We start from the raw sequence: 13,198 nt of genomic DNA on the forward strand, positions 1-13,198 counted from the left end.
CGTTGTTGGGAAGCGGCTGTTAAATTATAGCGCTCTTCCCGGGGTTATGGACTCCCTTCTGGAGATGGACCCAGTTACAGAATTTTTTGTATATATAACAGATGCATGTTTTATTGGAAGTATGTTTAGTCGTTTAGTTGTGTCCGACTCTTCGTGACCCCATGGACCAGAGCATACCAGGAAATATAGGAAACTTTTAAAAACGGATGTTGTCTTCTAACTAACTCTGTGCTGAAGGAGGGGCCTTTCTTTCTGGCATTCCTAATGGCTCATCATTTTCCCTTTGTTCTCCCCTTAATGGCCTATCCTAGGCTATCTCCAGGGATGCAGGTAGTACTGTGGTCTAAAACAGACATGTCGAACCCGTTGATCACAATCGACCAGTAGATCGTGGGATTGATCTTGGTCGATCATGGGATTAAATTAAAACTGCAAGTGGAAACAGGATAGATCTGCTTGGCTCTTGTTTTGTTTAAACTTGCAGTGGTGTCCAAACTTTTTTCAAAGAGGGCCAGATTTGATGAAGGGTCGTGAGGGCCGACCCAAGTTGTTATCCTTTTTTTAGGATTGAAGTTGTTGTGGGTTGTTTTTTTTTAGAGGGAGTGTATCGCAATATGGTCCGATGCGCATAAAAATAAGTTGGAAAACTTTTATCAAGTAACAAAAAAGTAACAAGTATCAAAACCTGATGACAACCCAACGCATAAACACACCAAGGACCTCCGTCCCATAACAACCTTGATGTCAACTCTACTCTTTTCATGCCTCTGCGACTCTCCCCGCCGCCGTTCTCGCGCTTCTTGCTCGCGCAGCCTCTCAGCGCAGAGGCGGCTTCGCTCTTCCTTTCCTCCCTCCCCTCGAGGGGCCCAGGTTACATCCGGGAACCCTGGGAAGTGGGCGGGGCAGCCCTGGCCGCTCTCCGCCGCCGAGCAGCCGAGCAGCCGAGGCGTCGCGGGCGTTGTAGCCGCTCGTCGTCCGCTCGAGGGGACGCACGGAGGAGCCGGAGCTGCCGGTGGGCCGGCGAGGGGCCCGCGTTTCCCGACACCCCGACATGGCGGTGAGCTTCTGCCGCTCCTTCTCGGGGGCCGCCGTGAACGGCCGATGGGGAGGCCGGCAGGGCGGCGGGAGGCTCCGTCGTCTTCGCCAGTCAAGATGGCGCCCGCCTCCCGCTCGCCGCGGGGCCGGGAAGGGCCTGGGCCTGGGCCGGGGGGGGGAGGGAGCTGCCGAGCCCGCCTCCTCGGAGCCCCTCCGCCTTTGTGCCCTTGGGGGCAGGGTTTTTATCACAATAGAAACGTCCTTGAGTTCGGCATCTCCGTTTCAACGTAGCTTGGTTTTTTTTGGTTTTTATGGCGCGAGGGAAGGGGGCGGTTATTGGTTTGCGGGTATTTTCCCTCATCATTATGTATTTTCCGTTTATAGCTTGCATTTCTAGGTTGTGAACCGCCCCGAGATCTGTGGTAAAGGGTAGTATACAAATTTAATTAGTAATGATATATTCACACATGTTTTTAAGAGGTTTCCTTTCCTCTCCACACTCCTGTTGACTGTTTTAGATAGCAAGGTAGTGGCATCGTCTATATGAGTGGTACAATATTTGATATTACGCCCTTTTATAAGTGTGGCTGTTATTTGAAGGCTCGGTTCCATGTGTTTTTGCACAGAAAGGCCCACTATGTTCAGTTGGTCTTATTTCCAGGTAAATGCATGAAGGTTCTCATGGTTCATGCTCACCTATATATAATGTTTTTATTAAACACTTTGTAAATAAGGAAAGCAGGGGAGAGCTAGTTAAATTAACAGTGCTAAGTTAAATATAGAGTCTGAGGAAAGGGATTGTTTTGAGGGTGATGATATATGAGGCTTTGGGGAGAACGTTGGGGTAGGAGAAGGAAATGTGCCATTATGTGGTAGCTTGAAAAATTGTGCAACTTAAACCTCAGCAGAACTGACGGAATTGTTATTATTATCAGATCCCTAGCAACTTCATCCTTTTATGCTTAATAACATTACTGAGTTCAATGGAACTCACTCCAGCTTTGTAAGGAAGCCCACAGAAGTTAGTAGTCTGGGGGTTGGGGGAGGAGTCCGGCTAACTTGGTGGGGATGATGGAGAAGTTGTCCCCACCCCCTGCTGCTGATCTCTGTTGGACCTGGAGTGAGGGTCTTGTTTCTTGTGTTTCCTGCAAAGGAGGGGCAGAGTGCTCTGTCACTCACCGACGTGCATGGAATTCCATGTGCTTGCCAATATGTGGCTTTGTGTCATCTATGTCTATCAGGCTAGTGCTTAAGCACAAGGCTGGAATCACTCCTAAATTAAGTATTTAAGGATGGGAATCATACACAGCAAGGGTTCTTAACCTGAGGTCCATGGATGCACTTTGAGGGTCCTGTGAACCAGGCACCCCAATATGATTTGTTTGCAATGTAATAAGATAAATTGTATGCAAAACTTTGTGCATGTTTATGGGTAGGGTGTCCATAGCTTTCATTAGAATCTCCAAAAAGGATTGTAGCCACATATATATAATATAGGATTACGTGGCAGCATATCCCATCAGATACATACACTGGGACTTGCTTTTGAGTAAGCATTCCCCTGTAAATGGTGCAGGAGCACTCATGCAAACATTTAAAAAAGTAGGGTGATGCTCCACCATTTCAATATCATTGGTTTCTTTGAAGGTTTGCCCCCACCTCAAATTACCATTGCAGTTGTAGTGTGTTATACATGCCTAAACTTAATTCCCATTGAGCTGTCTATACAACCTGTTTTGCTATGGCTGGTTACAACCTTCTAAATATCACAAATTGCAAAAAGAACAAAATAAATTCTCTACAATTATAAAATAAAAGGTGCTGTTGCATTGGGGGGTGGGGGTGGCGACTGGCCGCTTTTTTGCGCCCATAACCCGGGTTCCTGGAGCCATGTGGTGGATAGCTTTTCTCTCTCTGTTTCTAACACTGCTACCCTTCATCTGTAGATCTCAGGGCAGTTCACAGCATAAAAATACAAAGCACTATATATTGGATTTAAATGTGCTTAAAATAAGACTCTGTTTGGAAAGTGCATGTTGTAGTTAAGTTGCTATAATGCATTAAAACATTCCTCAAACTGTGCTGTATTGACTTCTATTGTTGGCAGTAAAGACCACAGTTGCTGTGCCTGGTGGCGATAAACAGATGGAAAATGTAATAGGCCAAGGACTGATGTGTCATTCTCTTTCAAAATTTACTAATCAAAACATCTAAAATCACCTGAGGTACAGAAAAGAATCAATTCAAAGAAGGCACTATGGGTCGCTTCATCAGTATCCGTTGACATAGATGTCACTGAGGAGGAACATCATTTTTGGATTGGATACAGAAAATCCATCTCATTCTTCTGCAGTAGAAAATGTTGTAGTGCTTGAATTTTGTTATTTTAACACCCTATCTAGTGGCTGTGGACTTGATTTCCTACTAGTAGAGTATATAGCTTTGGCAACTCAACATTAACTAGTTTCTGGATGTTTGTGGTGACTTAAAAATAGTGGTCTAGAATGCTTCAGGCAGTTGAGTTACTTCGCAATAGAATGGTGGTGAACTATGTAATAATAACAATAGTTCATTTCATCATAGGCTAGTGATACAGAGCGAGAGGCAATAGCCCCAGAGAAATCATCTCCTGATAGAGAAAAGAAAAAAGATGCATCTAATTCTCCTAGAACTTCAAAACATCATTATTCAAGGTCACGTTCACGATCAAGAGAGAGAAAACGAAAGTCAGGTATGGAAGCCTTTAACTGTTAAGAGTTTTCACTATAAAAACTTGCTGGTGCATAAACTTGTGACTTAGTGGTAGTGTGTAGTTAGGCTGCTAACCTAAGCATGTTTACTTAGAGGTGAAATTGAATTCAGTTGAAATTATTGCGACTTCCAAGTAAACAATAAAGTTTTAGATTTATGTGCATGCCCTTTTGAGTTCTGTTTCAACCTCTTAAAAATGTGAAATTTCTCAACACTTTAAGCTTCAGCATCATGTTAAGGGTTGGGGGTTGGAGTAGGTGAGGAGCAGAAAGGTAACAAAAATATGAAAATGCTATTTCAAATAGAAATGTAAACCATTGAAATAGGACTTGGAATGGCATGTCTGTAAAGAATGAAAATCCTTTTCCAAGCACCTTTACTTGACAATAAATGTTTTATTCCTTAGATAATGACGGGAAAAAGTACAGAAGTCGGAGCAGAAGCAAAGAGGTAATTAATACTTTGTAGTGCTTAGGTAATTGTACAAGATGTATTTAAAAGTACATCATAGCATGTGTAAATCTTAGTATATAAATGTCTTAATGGTAAGTACAAAAATGATAATTCAGAAAAATGTACTTGGAGAGAGAAGCATGACTGAAGCCATCATTATGACAAAAAGGTAACAGTTGTCAAAAGTTCATTGACAGATTAACTGTGGAAACAGCCACAATAAACATTTCTTTGGAGAAATAGGATTGGTATATTTGATTCTCACAGAGCTTCCATTGACCAGAGTTCTACTCAAGAATTTGCAAAGGTGTTCTCCCTGCCCCCAATCTTATCCACTTAGTTCTTAAATATCCACTTAATATTTTAAGTTTTCCTATGGTGACAGTGCATTTGGCAGGGTTTGTAAGAGTAAATCAAAGGCAAGGGCACAGAGATGAGGCAGTGGTAGTGATAACATCCTTAGGTAAGGCAGTTGCCTCCAGTGGTGAAGTAATATCAGTGGAGGAGCCCTAGCAGTAGCCAGAAGGTTAGCCAACTTCTGATGGAATAGTGTTAGGCTAGAGAGAGATGGGGCCAGTTCTAATGTGGGGCCAGGGACCTTTTCCCCTTTACCCAATGGAAGCTCTGTTTTAAAAAGAAATTAGAGTATTTGTGAAATTGACTATATTGTTTAGATCACATGATAACATTTCTATAATAAATCATACTCAGCGTGCTAATGCGCGAAGAGACTGAACTGAAGACGCTCCAGACTCAGATAGCAAAATTATAAGCCTACTTCATGATAAGGTAACTATTAGTCATTCAAACTCATATTTCCCTTTAAAAAGCAACTTAAATCGGTTATGGGATATAATGGTGGTTTTAAATACAAAGTGTATATTTAGAAGGCTGCTCCATTATGTTAACATAAGAAAATCTTTCAAACTTAAAAAATCGTGCGTAGAAGGAGGATTACATGTTAAAAGTTTGTTTTAAAAGGCTGGTTTCTTTATGTACAAGTTCTTTATGTACAACCTGTACACTTTAGCTTTTAAATTCAATGGGGAATAACTGGTGGTGTTATTTGAAACTGCTGTGGATGTTTTAAAATCTGTAACATTTCAATAGTTGTTGAATTAATGCACTGACTTTTATGGTTCTAGTGAGACAATTGACAGGAAGAAGGGCAGAAGGGTACGGGCATTGCACCTGTGTGGAGGCATGCCCACCACAGGAAGCTCACAGATTGCCTCTACCTTGTGGAGGGTTCATTCCATGTTTGTGGGCTGGCTTGCCCATTTCGTGTATATAATAAGTGGACACTTTGCACTATTTATTTTACAACAAAATTCTAATGATCTTTCTTCAGTGGTTGTACAAGTGACTGAAAAAGTAGCCCAAATGGATCTAATTGATGTTAGGAACTACTTGAAACAAAAATTCACCACCTACAATGTCTAAGATGAACAAGTATTAAAATCTCTAGAGTAGGAAGGTGACATTTCTTTGCGTAGCCAACTCTCTTCAGCAGTTAGTTGAGGGCAGCATTGTCTTTCATGTGCAGTATTGTCTTTCAATGGGGTTAGTTGCACTTGGAAGAAGCAAAGTAGTATTCAAAGCACCTAGGATTTACCTTTACTTCTACCTGTGGGTGTGAGTTTGGGGATTTAAAAAATAATAAGACTCACATGATCTTTAGAGTAGAAATCTATCCATATACAATTAACTTAAAAAGAAAGTTACTGAGATAATCAGAAATTTGGGTAAACTGGCCTTATATGGTAAGAGATTTCTTCAAAGAAAATAGCACACAGACTGCTGCAGATTCAAAACATGACAGTTGGTCTTATTGGACCTCTATAGTGTAAGACTTTAGGGTGGAGATACTTGCTTACAATACTTAGAAAGTTTGCGAGTGCATGTACTTCCAAGCTATCTTAATTGCTGATGAGCTTGTACATAAAACGTTTAGATAGTTCTCATATGTATGCTTATCCCATCCACCTTTTGAGCATAGGGGTGGAAAAACATGGTCACTATGCATGATGTAATCAAACACTAGAGAGGCTGCTGTTCTATCTAATGCTGTGAAACTGGTAATGGTGTGAGTTGCTTTAACAACATGTACAAAAATGTTTGAAAAGTGTGGGATGGGAAATGGGAGGAGGAATGATAGCGAGCATCTGCAACATTGTGTAGCTGATGGTGTTAAAAGCCATCACAGTTGTCTGGGCCACACTCCTAAGGTTACTAATGTTGCATCACAACATATCATTCTTTATCTGCTGATGCCCATACTAACTCTCTTTGTTGCACTATTTTCCTGAAAGAACCAACTTCTTCTTAAAACAGGCAAGAAGACATGGGTCCAAAGAGAAGTCCTCGAAGAAGCACAAATTTGAAGACCATAATGACAAAGAACACTCTTCTGATAAAGGAAGAGAGAGCCTGAGCACTTCAGAAAATGGTGAGGAACGGCATAAGCGCAAGGAGAGGAAATCCTCAAGGGGACGAAGTCATTCAAGATCTAGGTCTCGTGAAAGGTATACTTGACAGTTTCTACTTTGGAAATGCTTCAGTGTTCTTTATGCTGTTGTTATGTTTGAGTTTTGGTAGACATGCCCAGCTGCACCGTCATAATTTGTTCCAGCATACCTGGTGCAACATCACAGATGTGCCAGATCATTATTTTGTATGGGTTGGTGTAACTGTTCATAACTTTTACCTACTAGATTTTGAGGATCAAGTGGCCAGTGTTTGAGCTGTTTTTTTCTTCCCAGATTTAGGATTTGTTTATTGTAACCCTTTTGCCAAACCTTTAGGTTATGCCACTAATTTGTTTTACAGAATGAAAATACTTAGTAGTGTTCAGGCCACTGACTTCATTTGAAGTGGTTACACTATTTATAGATGAGCCTAAAACTGTCTGACAGCTTTTTGTGACCTCTCATTAGAAGATAATGCGTAGGTTTCCTTTGCATCTTGTTGCTATTAAATGTGAATAATGAAGCTAGGAAATGTTACCAGAAGTTTGGAATGTGTTTGCAGGCGTCACCGTAGTAGAAGCCGTGATAGAAAAAAGTCACGATCTCGAAGCCGAGATAAAAAGCGACGTGTAAGATCACGTTCTAGATCAAGATCTAGACACAGGCATCGGAGCAGGAGCAGGAGCAGAACTAGGAGCAGAAGCAGGTATGTTAAGTGCTTTCTTTTTTCCTTGAGATAAAAATCATAGGGTCGATGCTAGCAGTTAGAAGTTATACTCTGAAGAGCAGGTAGATACAGTTAATTTATGGTCAAACAGTCAAATAATTACATGATAAAATACCTTTACCTGCAGAGAAAGAAAGAAGAGACCTGAAAAGCCCAGAAGATTCAGCAGAAGTCATAGCCGAACTCCTAGTCCACCTCCCTTTAGGGGACGAAACACAGCAATGGATGCACAGGAAGCATTAGCTAGAAGGTACTAGGTTTTTTTTTGGCCTTAAGTTTATAGAAGCCAAGAACTTACTCTGTTTACCTTTTACTGACAGAGTAGAAGCACAGCATGCAAGCTTTGAGGGGGGACCATTGCCATTCTCTACACACCCCTGCACCAAATTTTAACTTATATTAAAATGTGGAGAGCTATTTTAGCCACTGATACCTAGATGAAGTCAAAAGCATAGTGTACTCACAACATTTTTGCTTGATGTATTGGCACTGTTATCAATGCACAACTGAAAGTACCTTTGTTTTACTGAAAGCTAGAAACGTACAACACAGAACAACTCCTTTATGTTCTTTGCGTTGGAGGGTTCTATGTATGCCCTTCAGGAATAACATAACATTTGTTAGTATAAAAAAACAAAGGGGAAAAGAAGAGATCAATGTGGGGGGAAATAATAACTTTTGATCAATTGTTTTATTCTGCATATTTCCTAGATTGGAAAGAGCAAAAAAACTGCAAGAACAGAGAGAGAAAGAACTGGTTGAAAAACAGAAGCAACAAGAAATGGCTGCTGGTAATTCTGTTTTTATGAACTGCTAGAACATAATGAATAGTAGTGGAAATATTTATAACTTCAGATTGAAAGCTTTTAAAAAGAAGAAACCTCATTTGTTTTAAAATAAAGCAACAGAAACCTCTCTATTCCACTCTTCAAACTTTTCTCTTTTTTGACAGTCCCTAAAAATACTTGCACCACCAGACAAATGCTTAGAGAACTAGCAAAAGCTGTCTAAGGTCTTTCAATTGGCTAGCTTGTACTTAATGCCCATTAATATAAAACTTCTTACTTACTCCATGTATCTGAGATTTAAAAAAATTCTGGAAGCTGCTCCTTGTATAACATGTTAATGTTCATTTTAGCGGCTGCTGCCACCGGCACTTCTGTCATCAATGTTGCAGCTCTTCTGGCCTCTGGAACACAAGTCACTCCTCAGATAGCTATGGCAGCTCAAATGGCAGCCCTGCAAGCAAAGGCACTGGCAGAGACAGGAATAGCTGTTCCAAGCTATTATAATCCAGCAGCAGTAAATCCCATGAAGTTTGCTGAACAGGAGAAGAAGCGGAAAATGCTGTGGCAAGGCAAAAAAGAAGGGGTATTTTTCTTTGTCTAATTATTCCACTTTGTGTCTTGGGAATTGTTGATGACAAGGACATAACTTGTAATACTCCTGCATTGCAGGATGTTGGACTAGATGACCCACGGGGGTCCCTTCCAGTTCTGTGATTCTGTGATACAATGGGCACAAGCCACATGTCAGCAAGAGGGGCCTCTTAGTAGCACACAGAACATTTAGCCATCTAATGGTCATACTTGGCAGTGTAAGCATTGTTTTATTTTTTAAAAGTCTGGTATGTTCAGAATTCTAACGAGCATCTGCTATCATAATCTCAAGTGTCTTAAGGTCTACAGAGCCAGTAGGTGCTCTAGCTGACATGTTGAATAGCTGTCAAAAAAGACTTTGTATGAGAAATTCAGAAAGGGCACTTGTCCTAAGGGTGCTGGGATTAAAAATATTTGCTTAATCTTCACTAAACCAGCAGTCCTACAACATTCTTATTTACATTATTGAAAGGTTTTAGGCTTGCAGCCAGATTGTTTGTTTCTCGTTCCAGTTCCAAAGGAAACACGTTAAAACAAGATTGTGTGAGAAATACTTTAGGACCTGTTGCATGTTAGTATATTTAAACAGTTTCCCCCATTGTATCAACAGATCTATAAATCAAAATGAGTTGCAAATTTACCTATGTGTTATATATGTGTGTAATAAATCACTTTGTGTTTTTATAGGATAAATCACAATCTGCAGAAATCTGGGAGAAACTGAACTTTGGAAACAAGGACCAAAATGTCAAATTTAGAAAATTAATGGGTATTAAGGTATGTGAAATGTAGAGAAACTGTTAACCTAAATTGCTTTCAAGTAAGAGCTCAGGTTAAATGACTCTGTAGAAGCGGTTCAAATCAGCATATACAGCAAGACAAGATGCCATTCACCGCAGATTCTGGCCCAGAAGTAGGTGGTCAGTTTAATACATTGCCAGTTCAGTAGGCCTACAGTATAATCAGGGGAGGTATACGAGCCCACAAAACCTAACTTCAAAATAGAAATTTAATTAAGTAATCATGAAGAGTCAGCCAGCAATAAATCACAGAGATTATGTGCTATTAAATGTAATGCACTTATATGAACACAAGTGGAGTTAACTCTTTATTAGAAGAAACAGGAACTGCTCAGGAGTACCAAACCCATTGATCACAGGAACTCGTCTTCAGAAGGTGTTCCCCATGAGACATGTGGGGACTGAAGGTCCTCGCCTTCCCACAGCTGGTTTAAGTCCCTTCCTCTCCCAGATCTTTCCCAAGCAATCTGAGATGGGGGCATTGAGCTGGCCTTCATTCCAGCCACTTCATGTCTCTCCTGGTGCTGGGAGACCAGGGGGGATGGGAGCTTGTCGCAGAAGGAGGGGGAGATCCCCCCAATACTTTTTCAACAGTGACTCAGAGATGAGTCTGCTGCTTCTGATTCTGGACTTCCCTCTGCCACAGATTCCCTTCTCACTAAGCCCTGTTAACCTCTTCAGTTTCCGACACCTCCTCCCAGTCTTCTCCCTCTGACCATCGTCCCACCACCACTCCCCAGGTTCAGAGTCTCTTCCCTTAGGGGTTCCCCAGCTGGTGCCTCCCACTATTCCTCTGCATCCAGCCAGTCCATGACAAGTACTAGATAAGCTGTAATATTCCAAGGAAAAGCAAAAATGTGTTGGGTTGACTCAAGGGAGATTACACCTTTAAATGTTAAATTCTTGGCATTTTTTTTTGCAAAATGCTTCTATAAACCTACACCAAAATGACTTAATAAAGGTTATGTATGCTGTATATCCTTGAAAATGATAACATATTTCCTCAGGCATTTGCACTCTGCATTTACTTGCTCTGGAAATTCCAGCTGCAGAAAAGATGCTTTAAAGAATGAACTGCCAGAATAATAGATGACTAGTTTAGAGGACATACCTGTTAACATATTTTGATAAAAATAATAATACATTATTTCAATTCTAGAGTGAAGAGGAAGCTGGTGGTAGTAGTTCGGTGGATGAAGAAAGTTACAAGACTTTAAAACAGCAGGAAGAAGTATTCAGAAATCTAGATGCACAATATGAAATGGCAAGGTCACAGACACACACCCAAAGAGGGATGGGATTGGGATTCACATCTTCGATGCGAGGAATGGATGCTGTTTGAAAGAACGTGATCTTAAAGCCTGGGACTTTGTCAAAGATTATTGTTCAGATATTGGGTCCTTGTTCACCAAAGGCTAGCATTCTAGCTTGCATGGGGTGTTGCATTGACTTTAATTTATTGACATTACAATTTTTGTAAATATCAGATCAGTGATAACTGGTGTTCCATGTTGTAATCAGGTTATACTCACTTCCATTATACTTGACAGAGCTGTAGGAGGACATTTTTAGTTCTGTGTTTCAAAACAGAACAGGTGAGGATAAACTCATACATGGATATTTTGTGTCCACTGTCTTGTGTACTTTTGTACTTTAACCTTGTACAGTTATTTTCAACTCTTGAAACATAAAACACATTGTGTAGGTGTTACTCTAGCAGACTGGGCCAGTGGGTGCATAATGCAGTGCAAAAACCTGGTTAATAAAAAATGTTTTTTCTCAAATAGTACTGTTTTTAAGTTCAGTGGATGAATTGCTCAGAGCTTAATCTTGTACAATTCATTATAACTTTATGTCGAGAAAGAAGCTTACTCAACATAACTAGAGCAGAGCAAAATTGAATTTTCATGAGTTCCTGCATTATGCTACTGCAAGCCCTTGCTCAGGAGATACTCTCCTCTAGACAGAGTTCTCACTGGACTCACTCTAGTCTTATTACAACCTGCCCAAACAAATAGAGGTAAACCATACCAATATCTTAACAAGATGAATTTTTACCATGTCCCATACCTGCTTATTCTAGCAGTAGGTTTTGATAAAAGCTTTTGGCAAAGTATGACTATCACCACCAGCTCAACATTTCCAATGTGACCTGTATGAAAAACATGTTTTTCATAATATGCTGTGTGGGGGCTTTATGTCTTCTAGTTAGACTGTGTAATGTAATAAAAAAAGTTGCATAGCAACAGAGTATGTTGCGCTGCACCTTTTGAACTGTAACTTTTGTTGCATGCTAAGATTCTAATGCCCATGTAATATGGCATGTCTCCTCAGTTTTAGAGAATAAAATGTTTATTATTAAATAAGATTAGGATAGCTGTTAAAAGAAGAGAACTGAAACAACCACTAGAAGTGTTGTAAGATCAATAGGTAATCTCTTTGCAGAATCACTTGTCAATAATTCTTGTTCAGTTATTGAGCCCTTGTTCACCCAAAGCTAGCATTCTAGTTTGCATGGGTGGTCTGGAACAGTAGCAGAATTTTGATACTGCATAGCTGTCAACTTTCCCATTTTTTGTGGGAAATTCCCTTATTCCAGCGCTGTTTCCCATTGCAAAAAAGGGAAAGTTGTTTCCCAATGCAAAAAAGGAAGGTTGACAGCTCTGGATACTGTCTGCCCCAGATTGACTTCTCATGCAGTTTTTCTCAAGTGGTACTCTTGCAATACTTCCAAGGGCTTCATATGCTATAGGGTTGCAAAAGTAAGTTTGATTAAAATTGAAATCAAAGCCCACAGACTTCTGTGGAATTTATTCAAAGGGAAATAACTGAAGGAGGTAGGGACTGCTTGGTGATGGGTTGCTTCAATGGACTACTGTATGCTTTTTTGTACCCAGAAACATAGATATATTGATTCATTTGAATGGAAAGTGGCTTACAAACATAATAGTAACATAATAGTAAAATAATAGAACACAAGTACAGCTTAAGTCATATCATGAACAAATAATCAGTAAAACAATTACAATCTGTAAAACTATTAATCAAACAGCAACTAAAAATAAGCTAAACACATTTTAAGTGGCAGTGGCTTGCCAGGGTTTCAGTCAGCGTTTTTTTTCTACCTCTATCAGAACATGCCTAGTGATTGAACCTGGATGGTCTGCTGCTGCCCTGATGTTTTAATGAGAGAGACCTGACAATAGTGGAGGAAAAGGAGGGTCAGTTGCCTGGTTCCTGCTTGTGATGTAACCAGGTTCTTATTGCTTGAACTCCTGAAAGTGGTGATGTGCTTCAGGTTTGTGGAAGAAAACTTCCAGGAACTGGAAAAATGAGATTGTAGCTACTCTGTTAGTGAAGACATCTGCTAGTATTGTTGGAAGAGCATGGATAAAAGGCGGACTCCTTTTCCTCCTAGCTGTACAAGTTAGTAATTACTACCCGTGCTACACAAGTGTATTAGCCAAGCTACAAAGAAACCTCTGCAAGAAGCACACAGGAAGAGACTGAGCAAAAAACAGCTGCAGCTCGCCCCCCCCCCGCTACTATTGCGAATCATTTCCCGCCAGCATGCGCTGCCGGAAG

The 13,198-nt window shown here is 40.5% G+C and overlaps 1 protein-coding gene across 3 annotated transcripts; it reads left to right on the plus strand.

Moving 5' to 3' along the window:
- The first annotated feature begins 955 nt into the window (after positions 1–955).
- On the plus strand, positions 956–11,399 carry RSRC2 (arginine and serine rich coiled-coil 2). Of its 3 annotated transcripts, none has more exons than XM_033174237.1 (10): positions 956–1,057; positions 3,619–3,766; positions 4,193–4,236; positions 6,552–6,764; positions 7,270–7,413; positions 7,562–7,684; positions 8,146–8,225; positions 8,573–8,805; positions 9,501–9,590; positions 10,773–11,399. In XM_033174237.1, exons 2-10 carry the CDS (start codon positions 3,686–3,688, stop codon positions 10,953–10,955), a joined length of 1,191 nt encoding a protein of 396 aa, XP_033030128.1. In that variant the 5' UTR covers positions 956–1,057; positions 3,619–3,685; the 3' UTR covers positions 10,956–11,399. The 3 variants fall into 3 exon arrangements, with proteins under 3 accessions (XP_033030128.1, XP_033030127.1, XP_033030129.1); XM_033174236.1 differs by having other exon boundaries at positions 6,574–6,764; XM_033174238.1 differs by lacking the exon at positions 956–1,057 and adding an exon at positions 4,951–5,028 and having other exon boundaries at positions 3,678–3,766.
- Positions 11,400–13,198: the final 1,799 nt, after the last annotated feature.

The sequence above is a fragment of the Lacerta agilis genome, chromosome 17 (genome assembly GCF_009819535.1).
Source record: "Lacerta agilis isolate rLacAgi1 chromosome 17, rLacAgi1.pri, whole genome shotgun sequence".
Lineage (NCBI taxonomy): Eukaryota > Metazoa > Chordata > Lepidosauria > Squamata > Lacertidae > Lacerta > Lacerta agilis.